General features: G+C 43.0%; 1 protein-coding gene across 10 annotated transcripts in view; it reads left to right on the forward strand.

Annotated features, from left to right (window-relative positions):
• Window positions 1-23,323, forward strand: part of LOC121540227 (guanine nucleotide exchange factor DBS) — a 70,600-nt gene that overhangs the window by 2,646 nt on the left and 44,631 nt on the right. For 8 of the 10 annotated variants that reach the window (XM_041848917.2, XM_041848921.2, XM_041848925.2 and 5 more), the window contains 10 exons: window positions 12,273-12,356; window positions 14,692-14,806; window positions 17,807-17,897; window positions 18,738-18,857; window positions 20,993-21,109; window positions 21,200-21,349; window positions 21,839-21,963; window positions 22,115-22,229; window positions 22,558-22,677; window positions 22,864-23,055. In XM_041848917.2, coding sequence (XP_041704851.1) covers window positions 12,273-12,356; window positions 14,692-14,806; window positions 17,807-17,897; window positions 18,738-18,857; window positions 20,993-21,109; window positions 21,200-21,349; window positions 21,839-21,963; window positions 22,115-22,229; window positions 22,558-22,677; window positions 22,864-23,055 — 1,229 coding nt within the window. Of the gene's footprint in view, window positions 1-3,699; window positions 3,977-12,272; window positions 12,357-14,691; window positions 14,807-17,806; window positions 17,898-18,737; window positions 18,858-20,992; window positions 21,110-21,199; window positions 21,350-21,838; window positions 21,964-22,114; window positions 22,230-22,557; window positions 22,678-22,863; window positions 23,056-23,323 lie in introns of those variants that run through there. The other 2 variants (XM_041848920.2, XM_041848918.2) reach the window with 2 other exon arrangements.

Genomic DNA, 23,323 nt, shown 5'->3' on the forward strand with positions numbered 1-23,323 from the left:
TCTGTACTATTTAGTAGAGTAGAAGAATGGAAATGTGTGGCATCAGTCATCCGTTGCTAATTGAACTAAGGGGATTAGCATGGTCTGGCTACTCAAGGCTGGCCCCAGATACATACTATGTGGTTAACACAGGGAAATGAAACAGTCTATAGGCCTATAGAAACAGAAAATACAACCACATCAAAACATGAGCACAGACTAAAGACACAGCAGACAGGGAATCATAAAGGCACCAAGGCTGGAAAACGCATTAAAATGTCAGAGTAATCACTACAATATGTGGTTTTCAGAGGCATTTCGTTTAAAGCATACTTTCCACAGATGAGTAACCATTCTTGGCAGATTCTCACCAAGTGATCAGTGACAATGTACATGTTCTGCTGGCTCTACAACACAGACCTCGATCCTAGACATTATGTATTTTGTGTGAGCATGTTTATAGTTTCTCTCAGGATGAATGTTTGCTTACTTGTCTGTCATTCATTTTGTTGTAACTTTGGCACTATAGTAGTTATATCCTCTTACAGTAAGCAATTATTCTATTGAGACTCTATGTACATCATAGATAGTTAAATGGATAAATAGAAAGAAGCATTGTTTTGTCCCTCCCTTCATCTATCTGCCCACCCCTCATCGGCTTGGCAACCAAAGGGCCAGTGCTATCTTCTAAAATCAATACCAGATGCCACCATGAGGGCCTGTGCCATGCCATTCTGTAATACTGATAGTCCATTCATAAGCCTTCCTTGGCACAGAAGGAGATCTATAAAAAGTCCAGATTATATCCCATACGCAGAGAAGTGAACAATGGAAAGGTCAGGGGGTCATCCTCTCTCCTGTTGGAACAGCAGCCATGGTGTTCATCATCTGAAATGTCCTGATCAGATGCCTTCCTTCCTCATCTCTGACTTCTGAAATCATATCCCTTCACAACAATGCCGTCAACTTTATCTCAGTTTTTGGATTTTAGATTATGTGGAATCATAAATTATTGATTGCAGTGATTCGATGTTCATAATTGCCAAACAGTGGCAAAGTGCATATAATCTGCAGACACGTCATAGGCTGTTGGTTTTTGTATCACTCAGAGGTTGTCAACATGTTTTAACCTCTTAAAGTTAGGTAGGTGTTCCAGCCATAGATCTTCCTGGTGTCATAACAGCTCTGGTCTTGTTTACCCAGCCCAGCCTTGTTGTTATGACGTAGGCTGTATTCACACTGCTTCCCATTTGTCCCTCTTTACGTGAAAGGGTCTCTCTGCATTCTTGGAAAACGTTTGTCTTATTTCGCACAGCCCCCTTTGGGCTTTGGCCAGCATTTGACTGGTGCTCACAGTAAAACAATGGAACAATAGCCCATTGAGCCATCAATCTATTTTAAGAGTCTGGCCTAATTTCGACCTCTAATATAGTCTTACTGCTCCAGTTTTAGAGGGCTCAGGGTGGCCCTCAGATCAGCAGGGTCAAGCTCCACAGCAGGCTTGGAAAAACCGAGGGCATGTAGGTGGAAGACAGGAGTCAGGCCAGGTAAGGCTAGGACACACAGAGGGAGTCCTGGGGATGACTGCTCCCCATTCTCCTTCTGTGACCTTTAACCTCTGTAAACCTTTGCTCTCTGAAGGTGGGTGGGAAGGTTTGCCGACCCCCGATAGGGCATTGTTTGTGAGAAGAATTACCTCAAGGCAACGGTGTCAATTCAGCATCAATAGCACTGCAGATTACTTTTTTTTACCAGAACCGTAATCTATCTCGCAAGGGGTTGAAGTATATTGTCACAGCATACCTGATCTTTGGGTCGATTTCCTATCCTCAGTGCGTCTCACGGTTGAGAGCTTTGATGCATGCTCTGCTCCTGCCCTGGTAAGTGGGGCTCGCTGCTACAATGTAATAGTACAGATGTTCACAACAACTCTGAACCTGGGATGACATACTGCTCATTTATAATTGAAATGGCACTGAAACTAGCTTTTCCCACAGATGTTTATATCATTTTATATGGTTAGGGTAGGGTTGTTCATCAACATGTTCATGTCAAATAAAATCAACAAATTTACGTAAAATAAATACTGTATATGCTATTTGGATTTGGTTGGACTCGGTTGTAATTTAGTTATGTCCTAGCAATAAAGAGAGAATAAAAAATAGATTGTGAGGAGAAGCAGATGCATTTTGAGCATTCCAATATGTATCTTTCAAAAATAGGGTGACCTTGTGTTGACATGCCAATATGTGTGAGCGCCATAACAATAGCAGGAAGCAATAAAATACACTGTGTGTGGGTATCGGACTCAGTGTGTGTGACCCTGGACCTCTTTACTGCCAGCACGGTGCTGGTCAGAGCTCACATATACAGTACTACTCATCCCCCTCCCTATGTGTGTGCAGTGATCTCCGGATCCAGACATGAGGCATACGTTTTTCTTTTACATGCCAGTGTCTTGTTCCTGTTTTCTTGTTTGTAGAGCACATGTCCCAACGTTAAAGGCCAGCTTTCTGCTGACAGAGCCACATGGTGATGTCATATGATGGAATTTACTCCCTGCCCCTGACCTTAAGTAGAAAAACAAACAGTGCAAATGCTCTAATATTCTCCTTGGACAGCAGGTGTTGCTGCTTTTCTGGTCTTTTATGCTGTTTCATTAGCATAGTGATTTAGAATAGCTGATGCCAATACTGTGATTCAAGATCATACTGTTGAACTGAACATATAGTTCTTATCACATGACATAATCACTGTGAGCACAACATCTGAACTAGTGACCTCCTCCATCTCGACACCACTTGGGAATAGGAGTCTGTCTGTAGACACCCATTCTCTGCCTGGAAACCAACTACTGTGGAGACTTCTCTCCGTCATCCATAAAGAAAGGAGGGACATTGCACCTGTAATTTTTTTACGCATATATTTTATTCAATTTTATGGAAAATGTGGCAATATCAGATTATGTGATATGTGCACTGTATGTTTGCGATATCTTGTAGTAAATGTGTATAGTAGGTGTATGCAGAGGTAAACACTAAAGCCAAATATAGCCCTATCACTGTCATTAAAGTCGTCCCTGAATAGACCAGTGTACTAAGATCAGCTAGCGAGAGGGATCTATGTTTATCAGCCAGTGGAACGGTAAGCTTAAGATACAGACCTGTGTATTATGTATTTTTAAAGGCAGGAAGGCCACTGGATCCTATTTCCTGTGACAAACATCAAGACTATAGTATCACACATATTGGTCATCACTTTGACACTAAATGGACACATTATGATGTAATGGTTAAGTTCTTACAGCACACAGTGTGGTGAAGCCTGAAGAGGCAGATTTTTTAAAAGAATGTTAGAAACATTTCAGATGTTGTATAAAGTTATATTGGAGTAGTAGTCTTTCTCTCTCTTGGCAAATAGCAGTTCTACAAATGTAGCCCACCAACTGTGATGCCCATGGGTGTAACTTAGATATAGTATGACTGATAATGTTCTTGTGTGTTATTATTCTCATGTGGTACATACCCTTGTCCACTGAGAGTGTCTTGGGAGGGAGGGGTGAGAAAGTGCTTCTGAGACAAGGACAGGCCAGTGAATGAGCTACAGCCAGAAGGAGGAAAAGCCGTGCCTTTTGTACTGGGTTCCTGACGCACATTGGCCACACAGCACTCCACAGCACAGAGGCTGAATGTCGGGCTGGGTGGGGAAGGAAAGGGAAGCCCCCAGTGCCTCAGGGTATTGTTGAGGATATTGGTGTAAACCATGCCAGTCTCCTGAGCTCCACTGGTCACAAGGCTTCAACTCAGACCTCTGGCGAGAGCTCTGACAGAACACACATGCACCCACACACTCACAGACACACACACGGTAAGGAATCTGCTCCGCGGTGCTCTGCGCGTTCTCCATAACCACAGCTGGAGCCCTCAGGGCAGGACTGTTGTGTTCAGCGGTCTGGTTCGGTCCAGACAGGAAGACCTCGCCATGGGCTCAGTTATGTGTAAGTGACTGGATTACCTACTTTAAACCTTCATGGATATTTTCTGTGTCTTTCACTCATACAGGTCTGGTTTCTATGGCTCTTTTGCCTCTGAGTGGTGTGAAACAGATGTGATGTAAGCTAGTCGTGCTACTGGAGAAGCCTGCTCAGTAGATAGCAGTAGGTAGGGGCTGGTGGTTGAGTGGAGTGGTGTTTCCTTGTGACGTCTTGAGTAAGGAGCTCTGGTGCTTAGAGGCTTAAGACGTTCAGCAATGTGACCTAACAGAGAGGCCGGTGATTACCCTGTAAACACCTTGTGGGAACTTGGTCACAAATAGAGCTGTGGAGTTCAAAATGCCTGATCAATTCACATTGGAATGTATTATACAGTATAGTTTCCCTTTTCTTCTGTGCATACATTTACATTTTAGTCATTTAGCAGACATGTTGTGCTTCACAGTGAAATACATGGTGCATTTCACTGTTAGATTCTCCCCTGAGTGTGAAGTCACCTGAGCTTATATAGAGGTTACGTAAGAAGAGTTTGTGATTATCCTCTGTTGCATGTGCCCGGCATAGAGAGGGAAGAGACGTGGTCAGAGGCAGCAGCTCCCGGGACTGAAGAGAAATAATTGCAGTGGTAGAGGCTGGCCGGGGACCGTGTGTGTGTTTGTTAGAGATGTGCTGCGCTGAGAGACAGGACTATCAGATGGAAGGCACTGTAAGAGAAGAGCATCCAGGGGACTTGAATAGCAGACCAGGGGTGATTCAGGAGGACTGAGCCTGGGAGGAGAGTGAAGCTCTGGTAGCTGCTCTGAGCTCTCTCTGTCCCTGTCTCCCTACTGTCACCCTGGGCTGGAGTCTGGATTGACCTTGACTACGCTAGGCACTGCGTAGGAAGGAACTACACAGGCTGGTGTGCAGGAAAGCCATCTCCTGAACACAAAGACACACACTCTGACTCACTCTCAGACATGAGTAGTGCAGATATTTTGACGCTCCGCTGTGGTGGGATGATGGATGGCTCTCTGCGTTACCAGACCATCCCCTCGCGGTGTTCGGCGTGCGGGCGGCACACGCGTGGTGCCTCCTCCATGGTGCGTATCTCTGCCGGGGAGATGGAGTCCTACCACCACTTTCTGGGGGTGTGTCAGAAGACTGAGTCAGCCACGGGGAGAAGTATGTCCTCCCTCTCTTCCCTCTCACCCTCCTTCTCAGCACCTCTCCTTCACTCCACCCCCCTGCCCTCTGTCAGGTAGTTGATTGATGGGATGCTGCTAAGGCCCTGCTATATGTAAATGCTTTGGTGAGATTTCATTAGTCTGCTGCTGCTATCTGAGGTATGCCTTTCCTTCTAATATTAGACTGATGCATTTCTGAATAGGCATGGCAGTTCTCACCTTCTCAGACATGCTTACTGTATGCCAGGTTGCTTTCCTATTTGCATGTCAAATGGCTTGCATTGTCCAGGATAGAAAGCTCCACATCACAACAACCTTTAAAATAATACTTGAGTAGAACATGTCTTATACCATGCATGCAAGCATGCACAATTTTGATTGTTTCCCTCTTTGGAGAAGTGGCAATGACAGCAGAAAAAAACAGCTCCAGGTTTTTATAAAAAAACATCTGAATCAGCGTGTCTATGGTTGGATAAAGCTGTCCTGTCTGACTGTTTTCAATATGTGGGAAAAGACTAGCTGGCAGTATGTCTCAATGCCCCAAAGTTTAATGATATCACAAAATAACCTACCCAGAAGCCGTTGATGGTCCCACAAACCCTCAATGCCTAGACATTCTCTCTTATGTGTGATTATCCCTTGCAATTGAATGTACAGCATTTGTCAAATAGTCACCTATGGTATCCAGTTAGCTGCCAAGCCTATGTCCTTATAATATAATAATATAATGTCCTTCAGGGCATCTGGTTCAAAATATGTGTATCTAAAGATTTAAATGCAATTAAATTGTTTGGGCACGTTCAAGTAAGGATATGTGTCACTTTTTGCTCTTCCTGGACTGTCTGTATCCAAAGGTGGATCTGAGATAATGTTCTTTAGTCGGAACAAAGTGACACATTCTATTGCCAGAAAGCAGTTTCCGAATCTGTCCAAGCGGAATTCCAAGAAGTATTTGATTGTAAATAGGAGAATGGGGTATCCATCTTAATGTCATGAGTGTATGACTGAAACCATAATGACCATCACATGGCTTTGACGTCTCTTCCTCAGAGATCCTTTCATCTCTTAGCACCATAATGATGTCCATTCGTTCTGTTCCTAGGACAAGTTTCCACATGAATGTTGGCCAGAATTCATGGTCAAAATCCCAATTTGTTGCCCAATTTTTTTCCCAATCGGTTGGTTGGTATTCCCTCCACCTGAAGTCGAGATTATTACACAGCTGGGGTTCGTTCAACTTCCAAAGACAGTTTGCTTAGCTTTCATTTGATATCCATCACTAGGGGAGTTTTGTTTTTGGAAGATAAATGGACCTGTCTGACACATCCTTTTATTGTTTTCTTGTAAGGCTGCCCTTTTCCTGAGTGTCAATGGGAAACGTGCTCTTTTGGATGTACACTACCAGTCAAAAGATTGGACAAACCTACTCATTCAAGTTTAATTTTTAATTTTTACTATTTTCTATATTGTAGAATAATAGTGAAAACATCAAAACTATGAAATTACACATATGGAATCATGTAGTAACCAAAAAAGTGTTAAACAAATCAAAATATATTTTATATTTGAGATTCTTCAAAGTAGCCACCCTTTGCCTTGATGACAGCTTTGCACACTATTGGTATTCTCTCAACCAGCTTCATGAGGTAGTCACCTGGAATGCATTTCAATTAACAGGTGTGCCTTTGTGGAATTGATTTCCTTCTTAATGCGTTTGAGCCAATCAGTTGTGTTGTGACAAGGTAGGGGGGTATACAGAAGATTGCCCTATTTTGTATAAGACCAAGTCAATATTATGGCAAGAACAGCTCAAATAAGCAAAGAGAAATGACAGTCCATCATTACTTTAAGACATGAATCTAAGTCAATACGGAACATTTCAATAACTTTGAAAGTTTCTTCAAGTGCAGTCGCAAAAACCATCAAGCGCTATGATGAAACTGGCTCTCATGAGGACCGCCACAGGAATGGAAGACCCAGAGTTACCTCTGCTGCAGAGGATAAGTTCATTAGAGTTGCCAGCCTCAGAAATTGCAGCCCAAATAAATGCTTCACAGAGTTCAAGTAACAGACACATCTCAACATCAACTGTTCAGAGGGGAATGTGTGAATTCAGGCCTTCATGGTCGAATTGCTGCAAAGAAACCACTACTAAAGGACACCAATAAGAAGAAGAGACCTGCTTGGTCCAAGAAACACGAGCAATGGACATTAGACAGGTGGAAATGTGTTGTTTGCTCTGGAGTCCAAATTGGAGATTTTTGGTTCCAACCGCCATGTCTTTGTGAGACGCGGTGTGGATGAACGGATGATCTCCGCATGTGTAGTTACCACCGTAAAGCATGGAGGAGGAGGTGTTATGGTGTGGGGGTGCTTTGCTGGTGACACTGTCTGTGATTTATTTAGAATTCAAGGCACACTTAACCAGCATGGCTACCACAGCATTCTGCAGCGATACGCCATCCCATCTGGTTTGGGCTTAGTGGGACTATCATTTGTTTTTCAACAGGACAATGACCCAACACACCTCCAGGCTGTGTAAGGGCTATTTTACCAAGAAGGAGAGTGATGGAGTGCTGCATCAGATGACCTGGCCTCCACAATCCCCCGACCTCAACCCAATTGAGATGGTTTGGGATGAGTCGGACCGCAGAGTGAAGGAAAAGCAGCCAACAAGTGCTCAGCATATTTGGGAACTCCTTCAAGACTGTTGGAAAAGCATTCCAGGTGAAGCTAAGAGTGTGCAAAGCTGTCATCAAGGCAAAGGGTGGCTACTTTGAAGAATCTCAAATATAAAATATATTTTGATTTGTTTAACACTTTTTTTGGTTACTACATAATTCCATATGTGTTATTTCATATTTTTGATGTCTTCACTATTATTCTACAAAATAAAGAAAAACCCAAACTTTTGACTGGTACTGTATGTCGATTTACGAACCAAAATATCTACTATATTCAAACTTCCTCTCCAACAATATTGAAGGAGATTACATCAGTACTGTTTGTAGATCCATGACCATGGAGATGTCCTGAGTACATATGGAATTGTATACTGTATAGATGTACTGTATGTGACACTGCTTTGTGAGAAAATTAGCAACGCTAGCACTGCGATGCAGTGCCTTAGACCACTGCGCCACTCGGGAATCTTCTTAGAGAGAGAAATATTAGCAGTCTCATATTCTCCCTGTGTGTGGATATCAGTGTGATCGCGAGGCCTTCTCCTCCCCCACAAGCACTGGTGGAGGGTGATGGTGGAGAGATGCTTGGCCTAGTTCTTCCAAAAACACTACCTCACTCTGTTTTATGGGCTCCTGCTCCGCTCAGCATGGAGTGTTGGTCACAGCTTCTCATGTCCCTTTAGTTAAATAAATATTCCACCCAAAAACTATCTTTTGGTATTTGTTTCATTAGTCCATTGTTGACATAGTCCCAAAATGTTTTGCTTGTCAGCGCTCAAGTATTCAAGATATGTAACTTTTAAAATACAGAAATTGCATTTTGCATTATATGATGCAAAACACAGCATCATGTGATGCAAAATGCATCATACAGGGATGATTTCTGTATTTTGAAAGTTACATATCTTGGAAATGTGAGTGCTGTCAAGCAAAACATTTTGGGACTATGTCAACAATGGACTAACGAAACAAATACCAAAAGATAGTTTTTGGGTGGAATAAGTGTGATTAGTGTGTGGCATTTAGGCTATATGTGGTGGATATTGTAGGCTACGCTTTTCATACAAAAAACTTGAGTGTATGTGTGACGTGTTTCTTCCATTTGGAAAGAGAACAATGCAAAATGTATCAACATATTGATTTGCACTCCTTCCCAACAATTGTCTGTCTCCTTATTTTGTCCTCAATAATGGCCTTTTGTTACGTAACCCTGTAACACTAGGCTTATTGTCTGTGTGTGAGGTCCATGGTGGCTCAGGCAGGCAGGTCGACAGGGCAGAGAGGGAGTCTAGCTAACTTCCTGTCTACCTGTTCAGACACAGCTGATCTCCCTGCTGTAGACTGCTGCTGACCTGCCAAGTAATTAAACCCAGAGCTAATTATCCCATAATAGCCGATCTACTGGCTGCTTTCTCTTTCTCCCGCTCTTATTGAGGCTACATGCAGGCGCACAATTACCCGCTGTCCCTGGGTGGGTGAAGAAAGTTTGTTTACAAAATCAAGGGTAGAGTTTTAAGTCTAAACCCTGACATAGATTCAAAGTACCACATGGAGTGAGGTTTTTTAAATGAAATGTGTTTATGAAATTGTATACTAAATTAAGGTCCCTTAAAACATGGTTTTCATGTTGTCGTTTGTGACGATTGTAACACATTTCATGTGGCAAACTGGACAGCACATGTTTCAGTGAATCTCACTATTTTGGAATCCAGTGTACAATGGGAAGGAAAGCTACTTATTTAACATACAATGCCTCCGTAGCTGCCACCGGTGTTTTGGAACATACTTCCTCTAGGACCATAAACACCCTTGTCTTACCATGCAGCTGCTCTGAGAAGGGGGATGGAGGGAGGGAGGGGGGTCACGTTCAGTCATCCAGAGAGAGAACAGAGGAGAGACAGAGAGTCAGATCAGAAAGGGGTGCACAGTCAGCATGTGACTTTAATGAAGAGGGATGATGCTGAAGGGAGGAGAACACCAGAGCACAACACATAACTAACTTTCTTTCTTTCTACCTACCTACCTACCTACCTACCTACCTACCTACCTACCTACCTACCTACCTACGGGGCTGCCCCCCCTCCCCAACTTAAAGAGGCAGTAAGCAGTGTGTTTCTTCTCCCTCCTCCCTGAATCCTGATAGGTTGTTTGTGTGGCTGCTGTGCACTGAGAGAGCCTTGTGAGAGATTAGAGTGGAGCTGTGAGACGCAGCTAGGGCTGGAAAAATTGTCCAAAGAAACAGATGCACTCCTTCCTTAGAAAAAACTTTCCGAGCTGTGTGTGTCTGGCGTTACTTACTCGGGAAGTATGAAGAGGTGAAAGGGGATGAAAATGGTTGAAAAACGTGTTTTGAGAAACTTCCGCTGCTGGCTGTGTGATTTAGCCCCGTCGCCTGGATTAGTGTGACTTTTCTCTCTCTTCACACCCGACTATAGTGGCACTATGATTAAGAGAACCAGACCTGTCATAGGTAAGGTATTTCCACTCCCCTCGTTCGCTGCCTCTCTGTCGGGAGTTATAGGGTGTTTACATGCCAAACAGAGACACGTTTGTTCTCACTCATGTTGCTAGCCTTAGTCCTAGACTTTATTTCCATTACAACAGAATACCAAGAGGCTGATATATTCTTCAGTGTTTCTTCTGAGGAGCTCAAGGGACTCTTGCCTGTCTGTCCATAGTTAATGCTGAGGGACAAAATGCCTCTGTTATTTTGTAGTTTTCTGTGGGGGAGTGTGCCTCAGGCTTTTATGACTTTCTGGTGGCGGCCAACTGTGTGTGAAATTAGATTGTTGCGTGATAAACGTTATGTAGGCTACAAATATATAACATTGTTGTAATTGCTTTGTGTAATTTATCCAGTCCTCTACTCATTATTTCACAACAGCTGCAATGTTGTTAATTAGTAGGCTAAGCAATGATGCTTTTTGAGCCTTTACTGAGCCTTTGTATAAATAGATTTACAGGGAATGTAGGGTAAAGTGAAGTAGGCTACTTGATTTAGGGACTTCTCGGATCTTGTACATGATCATATAACTCACCATAGCTAATGATTGAAAGGAAACCTGGTTGCCCTCCATGTAGTTTGAGGTAAGCGAACGTTAAACATTTATTCAATAAATTATGTACTTTCCAGGCAGAGAAAATGGTGCCCTGATCTGCAGCAAGCATACAGTACAACTCTCTCATGGGAATCATAAAAGTTTAGGGTTGTTCAATTGTTGCCAGTCAAATAGGTCCATATCTTACAATATTGCATTGCACTTTGACCCTTATGTGATCAACAATCTCTAATATCCACTGTTAATGGATAATAAATTCATACAGTATACAACACAGCTTGGTTTAGGGGAAAATACAGTATGTACTGTAAGTCCTCATATCCAGTAGATGTGTTCTTGTAGCTGAGAGTGAATGTGTATGTTTCTGCTCATTGGAGCAGATGGAGAAGGCTGAAGGCTCCCTTGCACAAGGTGAGGTGAACACTGGGATGAGGTGTGTGGAGCGCAGAGGACGGTGCCCCTCTGTGTTGCCATGGCATTAATTCATGGTGTCTCCACACGTTGCTGGCACAACCTGCCACAGAATCAACACCGTGTGGACAACACACCCACCAGACTAAAAATACAGCACATATGACTGACTAGGGCCTGGAGTTTATCCTGACCACGTGATCTGACTATAGGGAAAACTCTGGATGGCCAGGACTGGATAAAGTGCAGTGTGTGTGTTAATACACTCCTTTTATACCATGGCCAGACAGAGGGTGTTTTGTTCACAGTGAAAAGCTAGCTGCAGTGTGCTTCAGGCCAGGGTGACCCCAAACCATTAAGGCAGACTGATGGAGCTTCATCAACCCTCCTTCCCCTCCTCCCCTCCAAGCATCCAGAATAACTACTAAGTCTTACAGGAACAACACAATGAAAGGATGATCTGTGTGAAAGGGGGATACTGTCGCTACCACAGCTTGTAATGGAAATCTAACAAAGGCACACAAAGCTCATCTGCATTCACAGCTAAAGGTCTTGACTGCGAGGGGCAGCGTCACACATGGAGACCACTGTTTGAGAGAGAACAGACACTGTGGAAAGGTCCAGATCCGAGCCTTGGCCTTGCCCTCATTTTCCACAGATCATACTGAGCTGACTAGTCAGACATGTAGATCACAGGAGGTTGGGGGCACCTTAATTGGGGAGGAAGGGCTCGTGGTAATGGCTGGAGCGGAATGAATGGAATGGTATCAAATGCATTAAACACATGGTTTGATGCCATTCCATTCGCTCCGTTCCAGCCACCACTGATGTAGATGGATTGTCCACCGATGATGACTGGGCCAGGGTATGGCCTCGGGGCTTGATTAGTTGGGACACATTGTACGCTAGTGTTTTAATAATACTGCTCTCTCTATGATATTGTGATCTCTGACTGGAGGCGTTCTCTTGTTTCCCTCCCCAGATGAGATCATGCAGCAAGAGATCAGGCCCCTGCTGGCCGTCAACATCATAGAGCAGCTGCACCGGCAGTTTGCCCTGCTCTCAGGTATGTAGCTAGGGGCTCTGTCTCCTCTCCTTAATCCTGCTTCCCTCACACACAGACAGGCAGAGTCATCACTGTATTTCATTGTAACGTTATCAGTTAAAAGGTCATTTCCAGTGTTGACCTTAAATCATGATTGAGTTATGACCAGACTTGAACCTTTTAAGACTACTGATCGATAGGAGTTCCTCTTAATTACTTCCTGTCCCAGAGGTCACAGGAGGTTGGTGGCACCCTAATTGGGGAGAACGGGCTTGTGGTAATGACTGGAACGGAAATAGTGGAATACATCAAACACATGGTTTCTATGTGTTTGATGCCATTCCATTTGCTCCGTTCCGGCCATTATTATGAGCGGCCTCCTGTGACAGAGGTCTGATCTGCTCCATGACAATAACGGCATTATCACATTACACCATGAACCATTTCCTGCCAGGATGTCTTCTTCTCTCTGACTATATTCACAAGCTTTGTTCAGAGTGCCTGAAATGGCCACTTTTGGGATCTGGAAGTAGTGAATGTGTACGTACATACGTACAGTGTACATGCATGCATGCATACAGTACTGTATAGTCTTATTAACACGTATGTGAGAACATTGAGTCCCCTATATCATATCTGTATGCTCACAGATCACCCAGAAGACTCTCTCAAACATTTTCCATCTCTGCGTTATTTCCATCATAACCTTCTTGGAGCACAAATAAATGAGTCTTAATCTCCTGCCATATCCATATTTGAGTTACTGGAGACATAGAAGTGACAGAGGTGTAGAGCCTAAGCTGGGACAATAACAGAGGGAGTTGTGGGTAGTTATTGGGCGGGACGTCCACACCAAAGCCTCTGGCTCCACAGGGATTGTTTCCATTCCTTCCCACCCATGTCAAACCACCAGGGGTTGGCCTGCTGCGCTCCTGCCAAGCTGATGCCTCAGTCTAAAAACCCTGGCTCAGAAAAGCTAGCTTTCAGACTAATGTAATTTAACTGTGGAAAAAACACTGTTTTATGACCTACACCGTAAGCCGGTTTTCATTCTTAATGGGTCTGTCAGTGGTCTCCATTATTTTTCGCAAAATGGTGATGCTGATATCTGACAGGGTCACAAACAAAGTTTTCCTCCAATATTACTTTCAGGCAGTACTCCTGCCCTACTTACCTTATACCTGAAGAGGTGGTGCTGAGTGGAGTTTTCCAGGCAGCGCTGTATTTTCTAACTCTGATTATTATCTGATGTAGTGTTGATGTCAGTGAGAGAAGTAGACAACAGAAGCCCTGACATATGTAAGGATCTCATGTGCTGGCAGGTATGGATTCTTCTGCCATCAGCAGGTAATTGGATGTGTCTGGCTGGGAGGACTGATAGGTGAGGTGTCACCCTGTGGAATGGATGGCAGGCGAGATGGCACAGGAAATTAACAACATGCTGCTTTTAGCACAAAGACAGTGACAACGTTGGAGATTGGGAGGAGGGTGTTATGCTTGTCTGTGTGATTGGTAAAAAAAAAATTACCGAGCGAGAGAAGGGAGAGGCGGAGAAGTTAGTCAATGCGTGTTGAAAGTAAAGAGCTACCGTTACCTCACCACTAATATCAAAGGCAATGCTTCTTGACATGCTCCTCAAGAATGAGAGTAATGTATCAAAATAATGCTGGTGCCCAGACACAAGGGCCTTAAGTAGAAAATCAGACTGCCTCGGACAAATGAAGGCAGAGCACAAAGATACAATGTACAGCAGTTCCCCTCTGTCATCCTAAACTGAACTGTTTTGACGTTGAGAAGAATTCACCCTAAATAATAAGGACCACCCCTATTCCCCGATCTCCACTCATGAATGCAAGCACTGGGGGCATGATGACGAGTGAGAAGGAACACCTTGCTGCTCCACTATGCTTTGTCATAGTGATACACTTGTACTGATCAATCTCTCATTGTAGAGATATAGGATCATGGATTGTAATATGGCTGCTTCTGATTGCTTCATTTGTTTCAGGATTTAATAAGAAACATTTTCAACATTTTCACTATCAAACTTGTTAAGTTGCATGTTTCAAATAATTAAATAATGACTTAATTGTCAAAAGATTATCACATATCAAACATTGGCAAGCTAACAATGCTGACATTATTTAACCCAATGCCACCACCTTGTGGTTCGTTAGTAGAAATATAACTTTTCTATTGACGTCATCACCAATAATATCTGTAACAGCCGAATGTAGGATTGCATCCAATTAAATGTTTATTTGCCTGTAGATGTCTGGTATAAATAAATGAATGAATGAATGTAACAAAATGTACACATTTATAACAACCTATTGTTTTACTTCTCTATGTGCAGGAGGAAGAGGGAAAGATGGCGCCCCAATCATCACCTTCCCTGAGTACTCAGGCTTCGGCGACCTCGTAGTGGAGGACTTCCAGAATGTTGTAACATATCTGACCAGTATCCCCAGGTATAGTAGGAGCAATGCATTTAAAGCTTTCTTTCCAACCATGCATATTCTCCCATGGTTATGCAGTTCAGATCAATACAGCACTTTTGGTGCACTTTATTTTCCCACAGTGGAGAACAGAGGCTTAGTGTAATGCTACCAGTGCTTAATTTGTAAATTGGGAGGTGCCGGAACAAAAAGTGAGCCCGAGAGCGGGGTGATCTGGGGGGCTCTGAGATACCGGAACGCATACAAAAAAATCACTGTTATAATAAAGTAGTGCATGCATTATCATAGCTTTTGTGTACTGGCATAGAGCAGTAGAGTAGAGGGGCTTGCTGAAGTTGCACACATTGGGCTATTTTTTTGTAGCCTAGGGTCCGGGAATTTTTTTACCTTTTTATAAACGTATTTCATGCAATCCTACATCATTTTAGATGACTGGAGACTTTAGCAGAATCTTTTTTAATACCTCCCAAATGATCGAAATGACATGCTACGTTAACACTGACAAACTGAGAATCTGAGATCAGTAAAAACGACCTTGTCTTGAATCCATCAATAGCCTAGGCCTAGGTGTGTGGAGACACACATATTGTACAATTAGAGGAAGAAATTATAGTCATAAAAATGCTTTCCAGTTTCACTGACTGACCCAATGGTGCAGAGCTCACTCACCAGCGATGGCCGATGCGCTCGTGCCAAAAATGTATCTCTCTTGTTTGACTTGGTAAAACAATGCTGTTTGCTCAATAGGGCTATTTGGAAGTTGATAACCTTATTTTTTTATTTTATTTAACCTTTATTTAACTAAGCAAGTCAGTTAAGAACAAATTCTTATTTACAATGACGGCCTACACCGGCCAAACCCGGACGACGCTGGGCCAATTGTGCGCCGCCCTATGGGACTCCCAATCACGGCCGGTTGTGATACAGCCTGGAATCAAACCACGGGGTCTGTAGTGACGCCTCAAGCACTTAGATGCAGTGCCTTAGACCGCTGCGCCACTCGGGAGCCTACAGACAGATTAGACCTCTCTTCACAGCAGGATCCATTTGCTTTACAACCTGGGTTTTACCGCGATTGTAGTCATATTTTAAATATTGGGAAAGGCCTGTTTTGGTTGCATGCTGTTCACTAACAGATTTGCCTCGCATTCCTGACTGTAGGCATGCCTTGTGATTGGGCAGCACACAATCCACAGTTAGGCACTTAAAAAAAATAACATAAGCTATTGATCCTCTGTGGCTAAAGTATAGGCCTACTCCTGGTGTAGTATTCTGAATTGTTTCATTTATTTATGATCAGACAGGAGTAATTCTATAACTTTGGCAAATGTAGCCTATTTCAATTTATCACGGGTGCTGCAGCACCTCCAGCGCCCTTCCCGCAGCTATTACATTTACATTTACGTCATTTAGCAGATGCTCTTATCCAGAGCGACTTACAGTTAGTGAGTGCATACATATTTTTTTTTTCATACTGCCCCCCCGTGGGAATCGAACCCACAACCAACTGAGCTACATCCCTGCCAGCCATTCCCTCCCCTACCCTGGGCCAATTGTGCACCGCCCCATGGGTCTCCCGGTCACAGCCGGCTACGACAGAGCAATGCGATGCAGTGCCTTAGACCACTGCGCCACTCGGGAGTCATGATTCAATAAGAAAATAAATGATGAAGTGCAACGCTGAAGAAATGAGAGTTGCAGGCTCATGTCTATCAGAGCAGAGAGAGACCACAGCAATGGCCACGCGTTGGTCTATATAGGCTACACTGTTGCCAAACCATAAACCCAGGCTGGCACAACACAAATACATTCTTAGAATATCAGGCATGTTTTCACATTACGGTTTTTAATGGGCAGAATAATTACAGAGGAGTCAACTTGAACTAACTCAGATTGCTTTTATTATAATTTTTACATTGCAAACAGTGGAGAAAATAAATTCAAGCCACGAGAGGTACCGGATCCTGGCAAATGGGTTCTGGAACGAAACAGACCAGAAATGAGAGATGCCGGATCCTGTTCTGGCAGGATTAAGCACTGAATGCTACTGTATATTTGATCATGGCAGGTCAAAGAGTGATGCTTCTAGCAGCACAGTGATGCAATGCTTTTAAAGACTGTGGCTTGAAGAAAGACATTGGTTTACAGACGTAGTAATGCACTGGGCACACCACATCATTTCAACTTGGATAATTGGGTAATATTTGGTTGAGAGGTTGATCAGTGAGATTAAAACCCAGTGGTGGAAAAAGTACTCAATTGCCATTCTTGAGTAAAAGATACCTTAATAGAAAATGACTCTAGTAAAAGTGAAAGTCACCCAGTAAAATATTACTTGAGTAAAAGTCTCTAAAAGTATTTGGTTTTAAATATATTTAAGTATCAAAAGTAAAAGTATAAATCATTTCAAATTGCTTATATTAAGCAAACCAGACAGCACAACTTTCATGTTTTTTTAATGTACGGATAGCAAGGGTCACACTACATTATGCAGACATAATTTACTATCGAAGCATTTATGTTTAGTGAGTCTGCCAGATCATAAGCAGTAGGGATGACCAAGGATGTTCTCTTGATAAGTGCGTGAATTGGACCATTTTCCTGTCCTGCTAAGCATTCAAAATGTAACGAGTACTTTTGGGTGTCAGGGAAAATGCTCAGTTGAGTAGGAATTATATTAGGCCAGATAACACATTAAGATGTTTGACATGAGCAACTTCATTCACCCTTTTGTCAGGGTAACATATTGAGAATGTTAATGACCCTCACTTAAAACCTCTTCCCTGTAAAAGACCCCAAACATTACACAAGTCTACACAGCTCCTCTAACACTGTTAACTATAATGGCCTGGTTCAAAGAGTGCTGAAGTGATTTTGTGTAAACTCTGTTTAAACTGTACAGAGACGGAGCACAGCAGTGTACTGTAGTGCCCTCTTGGATATGTCTTGTGACTGCATGCTTGGATAGCTTCACCTACCGCATGTGTTTATTTCCATCTTTCCTTTGTCTAGTTTGGACGCGGCCAGCATCGGTTTCGTTATAATCATCGACCGCAGGCGGGACAAATGGAGCTCAGTGAAGGCTTCGTTGACGCGGATAGCGGTATGAATATGTCCATCTTTCACTTCAAACAGGGCTTTTATCTCAAATCAAATCAAATCAAATTTTATTGGTCACATGCGCCGAATACAACAGGTGCAGACATTACAGTGAAATGCTTACTTACAGCCCTTAACCAACAGTGCATTTATTTTAAACAAAAAAGTAAGAATAAAACAACAACAAAAAAGTGTTGAGAAAAAAAGAGCAGAAGTAAAAATAAAGTGACAGTAGGGAGGCTATATATACAATAGAATAAAGTGACAGTAGGGAGGCTATATATACAGGGGGGTACCGTTGCATAGTCAATGTGCGGGGGCACCGGCTAGTTGAGGTAGTTGAGGTAATATGTACATGTGGGTAGAGTTAAAGTGACTATGCATAAATACTTAACAGAGTAGCAGCAGCGTAAAAAGTATGGGGTGGGGGGGCAGTGCAAATAGTCCGGGTAGCCATGATTAGCTGTTCAGGAGTCTTATGGCTTGGGGGTAGAAGCTGTTGAGAAGTCTTTTGGACCTAGACTTGGCACTCCGGTATTTCTTGCCTGGTTATCCAGTCTATTGAAGTCAAACTCAGAGAGGAGTTTAAGCACAAACAGAGGAGTTGGCCACACCACAGACAGAATGGGCCCAAGCAATTTTATCTCAGCATCATGTAACATTGTAAAATATAATTGCGACCAATGCTCCTATATCAGGAAGTCTTGTAAAAAGCAAATCATTTTTTGGTATAATCTACTGCAAATTCTTGAGATGTTCAATTGAAAGTAAGCGCAGAGCAAAGCTCCCTCCACACAAAGCTATGAGATGGTATGAAGCTGTGTTTTGTACCTGTGCCCACTAGGGGGCATTTCCAGGGAACCTCCAGCTGGTGTTGGTGCTAAGGCCCTCCCGCTTCTTCCAGAGGGCCATCGCTGACATTGGCATTAAGCTGCACCGGGATGACTTTAAAATGAAGGTACCGGTAAGAATGCTTCGCTACCACTCACCCTTTCCAACTCGTAGATCGTCTTAGAAAACTTTCCTCTGTGTGTGAGATAGTGATTGACCTGATGTCATGTGGCGTGTTGCATGGGAGTGTGATGTTCAACTGTAAACTAACTGCTAGAACAATGACTGTACTCACTGCCTGTTTTGCTGGTTTATGGAAAGCTGTAGAATGTGACAACATGTACAGTACCAGTCAAAAGTTTGGACATCTACTCATTCAAGGGTTTTTCTTTATTTTACAATTTTTTACATTGTCGAATAATAGTGAAGACATCCAAACTTCAAATAGCCACCCTTTGCCTTGATGGCAGCTTTGCACACGCTTGGCATTCTCTCAACCAGCTTCACCTGGAATGCTTTTCCAACAGTCTTGAAGGAGTTCCCACATATGCTGAGCACTTGTTGGCTGCTTTTCTTTCACTCTGCCGTCTGACTTGTCCCAAACCATCTCAATTGGGTTGAGGTCAGGGGATTGTGGAGGCCAGGTCATCTGATGCAGCACTCCATCACTCTCCTTCTTGGTAAAATAGCCCTTACACAGCCTGGAGGTGTGTTGGGTCATTATCCTGTTGAAAAACAAATGATAGTCCCACTAAGCCCAAACCAGATGGGATGGCGTATCACTGCAGAATGCTGTGGTAGCCATGCTGGTTAAGTGTGCCTTGAATTCTAAATAAATCACAGACAGTGTCACCAGCAAAGTACCCCCACACCATAACACATCCTCCTCCTCCAAGCTTTACGGTGGGAACTACACATGCAGAGATCATCCATTCACCCACACTGCGTCTAACAAAGACATGGCGGTTTGAACCAAAAATCTCAAATTTGGACTCCAGACCAAAGGACAAATTTCCACCTGTCTAATGTCCATTGCTCGTGTTTCTTGGCCCAAGCAGGTCTCTTCTTCTTATTGGTGTCCTTTTAGTAGTGGTTTCTTTGCAGCAATTCGACCATGAAGGCCTGATTCACACATTCCCCTATGAACAGTTGATGTTGAGATGTCTGTTACTTGAACTCTGTGAAGCATTTATTTGGGCTGCAATTTCTGAGGCTGGCTACTCTAATGAACTTATCCTCTGCAGCAGATGTAACTCTGGGTCTTCCATTCCTGTGGCGGTCCTCATGAGAGCTAGTTTCATCATAGCGCTTGATGGTTTTTGCGACTGCACATGAAGAAAAGTTCTTGAAATGTTCAGTATTGACTGACCTTCATGTCTTAAAGTAATGATGGACTGTCATTTCTCTTTGCTTATTTGAGCTGTTCTTGCCATAATATGGACTTGGTCTTTTACCAAATAGGGCTATCTTCTGTATACCCCCCCCACCTTGTCACAACACAACTGATTGGCTCAAACGTGTTAAGAAGGAAAGAAATTCCACAAATTAACTTTTAAGAAGGCACACCTGTTAATTGAAATGCATTCCAGGTGACTGACTACCTCATGAAGCTGGTTGCGATAATGCCAAGAGTGTGCAAAGCTGTCATTTACATTTACATTTTAGTCATTTAGCAGACATCAAGGCCAAGGGTGGCAATTTGAAGAATCTCAAATATAAAATATATTTTGATTTGTTTAACACTTATTTGGTTACTACATGATTCCATATGTGTTATTTCATAGTTTTGATGTCTTCACTATTATTCTACAATGTAAAACATTGTTAAAATAAAGAATAACCCTTGAATGAGTAGGTGTGTCAACTTTTGACTGGTAGTATACATATATTTCCCTTACTTCATAATCTTTTTGGTGAAGGCCAATTCTCCTGCATTATGCCCAGACACCTACAGTATACTGTAACTGTACACATTTTCGAAGATAAAAGTTGCAAAACCTCCTCAGACTCCTCACCCACCTTGTGTGTGTGTGTGTGTGTGCGCGCCATCATTACTCAAGTGTTGTATAATTCAAGTCAAGACATCTGGTGATGAACTGGAAATAGAGAACTGGAATAAATCAAACACCACAGAAGCCTGTATTAACATTATGCCATGATAATTATTGTCTAACCCTGAAAATAGATGAGAAAACCCAGACTGATAATGCAGAAGATGCCCTAACGTCTATAACACACAGCAATGTATGTGAATTTGTTTCACTACAGATTGTGATGCTCAACTCCCTGTCTGACTTACATGGCTACGTGGATAAGGGCCAGCTAACATGTGATCTTGGTGGGAACCTGGAGTACTGTCACAGCCAGTGGATCCACCGCCGGACAGTGAGTTACCATGACATTGGCCTTTGACCATACAGCAGTTATTTTCTGGATTCACTGGAAACAATACAAAGTGTGTGTTTTTGCTGTCAGGCCATTGAGAACTTTGCTGTGACTGTGAAGACCACGGCCCAAATGCTGCAGAAGTTTGGTACAGACCTGGCAGAGACGGAGCTGCCCAATGATGTGCAGTGCACCAAAGACCTACTAACTACTCACACTGAGAAGCACGACAAACTCAGGGTAGGGCTCTGCTTCAGCATCAACATAATACCACTGAACCTGGCTTCCTACAATAGTTCACTTGTACTCATGGCTAGCAATGGGTTCTATCATAGCCTGTGGCAAAGTAGTTTAACCACAAGCACCAATGACCTAGATAACAATCAGAGTATTCTATGTCCAAACCAGACTGCTGATCTGGAGCATATATTTAAGCAATAAGGCCAGAGGAGGTGAGGTATATGGCCAATATACCACAGCTAAGGGCTGTTCTTATGCAGGACACAACGCGGAGTGCCTGGATACAGCCCTTAGCCGTGGTAGATTGGCCATATACCACAAACCCCTGAGGTGCCTTATTGCTATTATAAACTGGTTACCAGTAAAAATAAATGTTTTGTCATACCCATGGTATACGGTCTGATATACCACGGCGTTCAGCCAATCAGCATTCAGGGCTTGAACCACCCGGTTTATAATGGTATTTAATTAATTCTTTCATTTTGACAGGATGAACAGAAATTAGCGATGAAACAGGGAACCACTCTATTGGGCTGTATCAAAGAGCAGGCTGCCAAGTCTGAGAACCACAAACTAAACCCAGACGAGATGGAGAACCACACCACAGTGGAAAGGTTGGTTACTGGAGATGGAAGCTCCTAATAAAATCATTTGTATGTGTTCAGTTCACAAATGATTTAAATGATAGAATTTCTCACTAAAAGTATATTCCAGAGGTGGATAAAGATGCTGCATATGATGTCATATGTCCATGTTGTATTTCAGGTTGTTGGCCCAGCTAGATGAGACAGAGAACGCTTTTGAACAGTTCTGGTCTAAACATCACCTCAAACTGGAGCAGTGCCTACAGTTACGCCATTTTGAGCATGACTTCCGAGAGGTACGTATGTTACTGTGACAGAGTCCCTGTCTGCTGACTGCTGTGGTCAGCAGGTTTAGCTTAATCACGTTAACAAAGAAAGCTGGACAGAACACAGCCTGGCTATTTGTGTTCCCCCAGAGAGAGCAATTACAAGTAGCCATTACAATGTAACACTTTGTCCAAAAATAGTTGCTTACCCTTCACTTTTCTCAGTTTTAATTACACATGCTTTTTTATGTTTGCAACTTCACGCTTACAGTATATAATGCTTCCTCTCAAGCCTATGTGTTTGGAAATACTGTACATACGTCCTTAACCTCCTGCTCTCTCTGTGTCCACTCCCCAGGTGAAAGTGTCATTGGACAGTCTGATGGTGACTCTAACAGCCCTGTCAGACATTGGGGACTGTGTCACCCGGGTAGAGATGTTACTGAAGGACCTCAAGACCTTAGAGGAGAAGGCTCAGGTCAGCCCAGTCCCATAACAAACGTTATATGAGATGTAACATCTAAACCTTACAGTACAAAGCACAGTGTATCCACTATGTCTGTCTTAGCACATGTTCATCAGCCTTTGATTGAATTGAATGTGAGTCTAACATGGATGTGGTCATGTGAGATGAATGGCTCTCTGACTGTTGTGTGCGTGTCAGGAGTCGTTAGAGAAGGCCCAGCTCCATGCCCTACACGGGGACCAGCTGATTCAGAGCAACCACTATTCTGTGGACTCCATACGGCCCAAGTGTGTGGAGCTTCGACGCATCTGTGACGACTTCACCAACGAGGCTAAGAAAAAATACGACATCCTCTCCAAATCACGGCAAATACACAAAGGCATGGACAAGGTGGGTTACATAGGAGGCTCCTCATCTCTATATTGCTGTCAGAAAAGGCAATGTCCTCTTGGAGAGATTGTTTGCATTATTATACACATCATTTACACATTATCTCATAAATTCAAATAACTTTCACAAAGTTTCCCTCTTCCGTCTAGGTCAGTGGTATTTAAACTCTTTCAGCGAAGCAATAAATACATTTACTCAATCAAATTGTATTTTTCAAATGATCTTTCTCAAAAACACTTGTACAGTATATTGTCACATACAATAATCA

Source organism: Coregonus clupeaformis, chromosome 26 (assembly GCF_020615455.1).
Source record: "Coregonus clupeaformis isolate EN_2021a chromosome 26, ASM2061545v1, whole genome shotgun sequence".
NCBI classification, from domain to species: domain Eukaryota; kingdom Metazoa; phylum Chordata; class Actinopteri; order Salmoniformes; family Salmonidae; genus Coregonus; species Coregonus clupeaformis.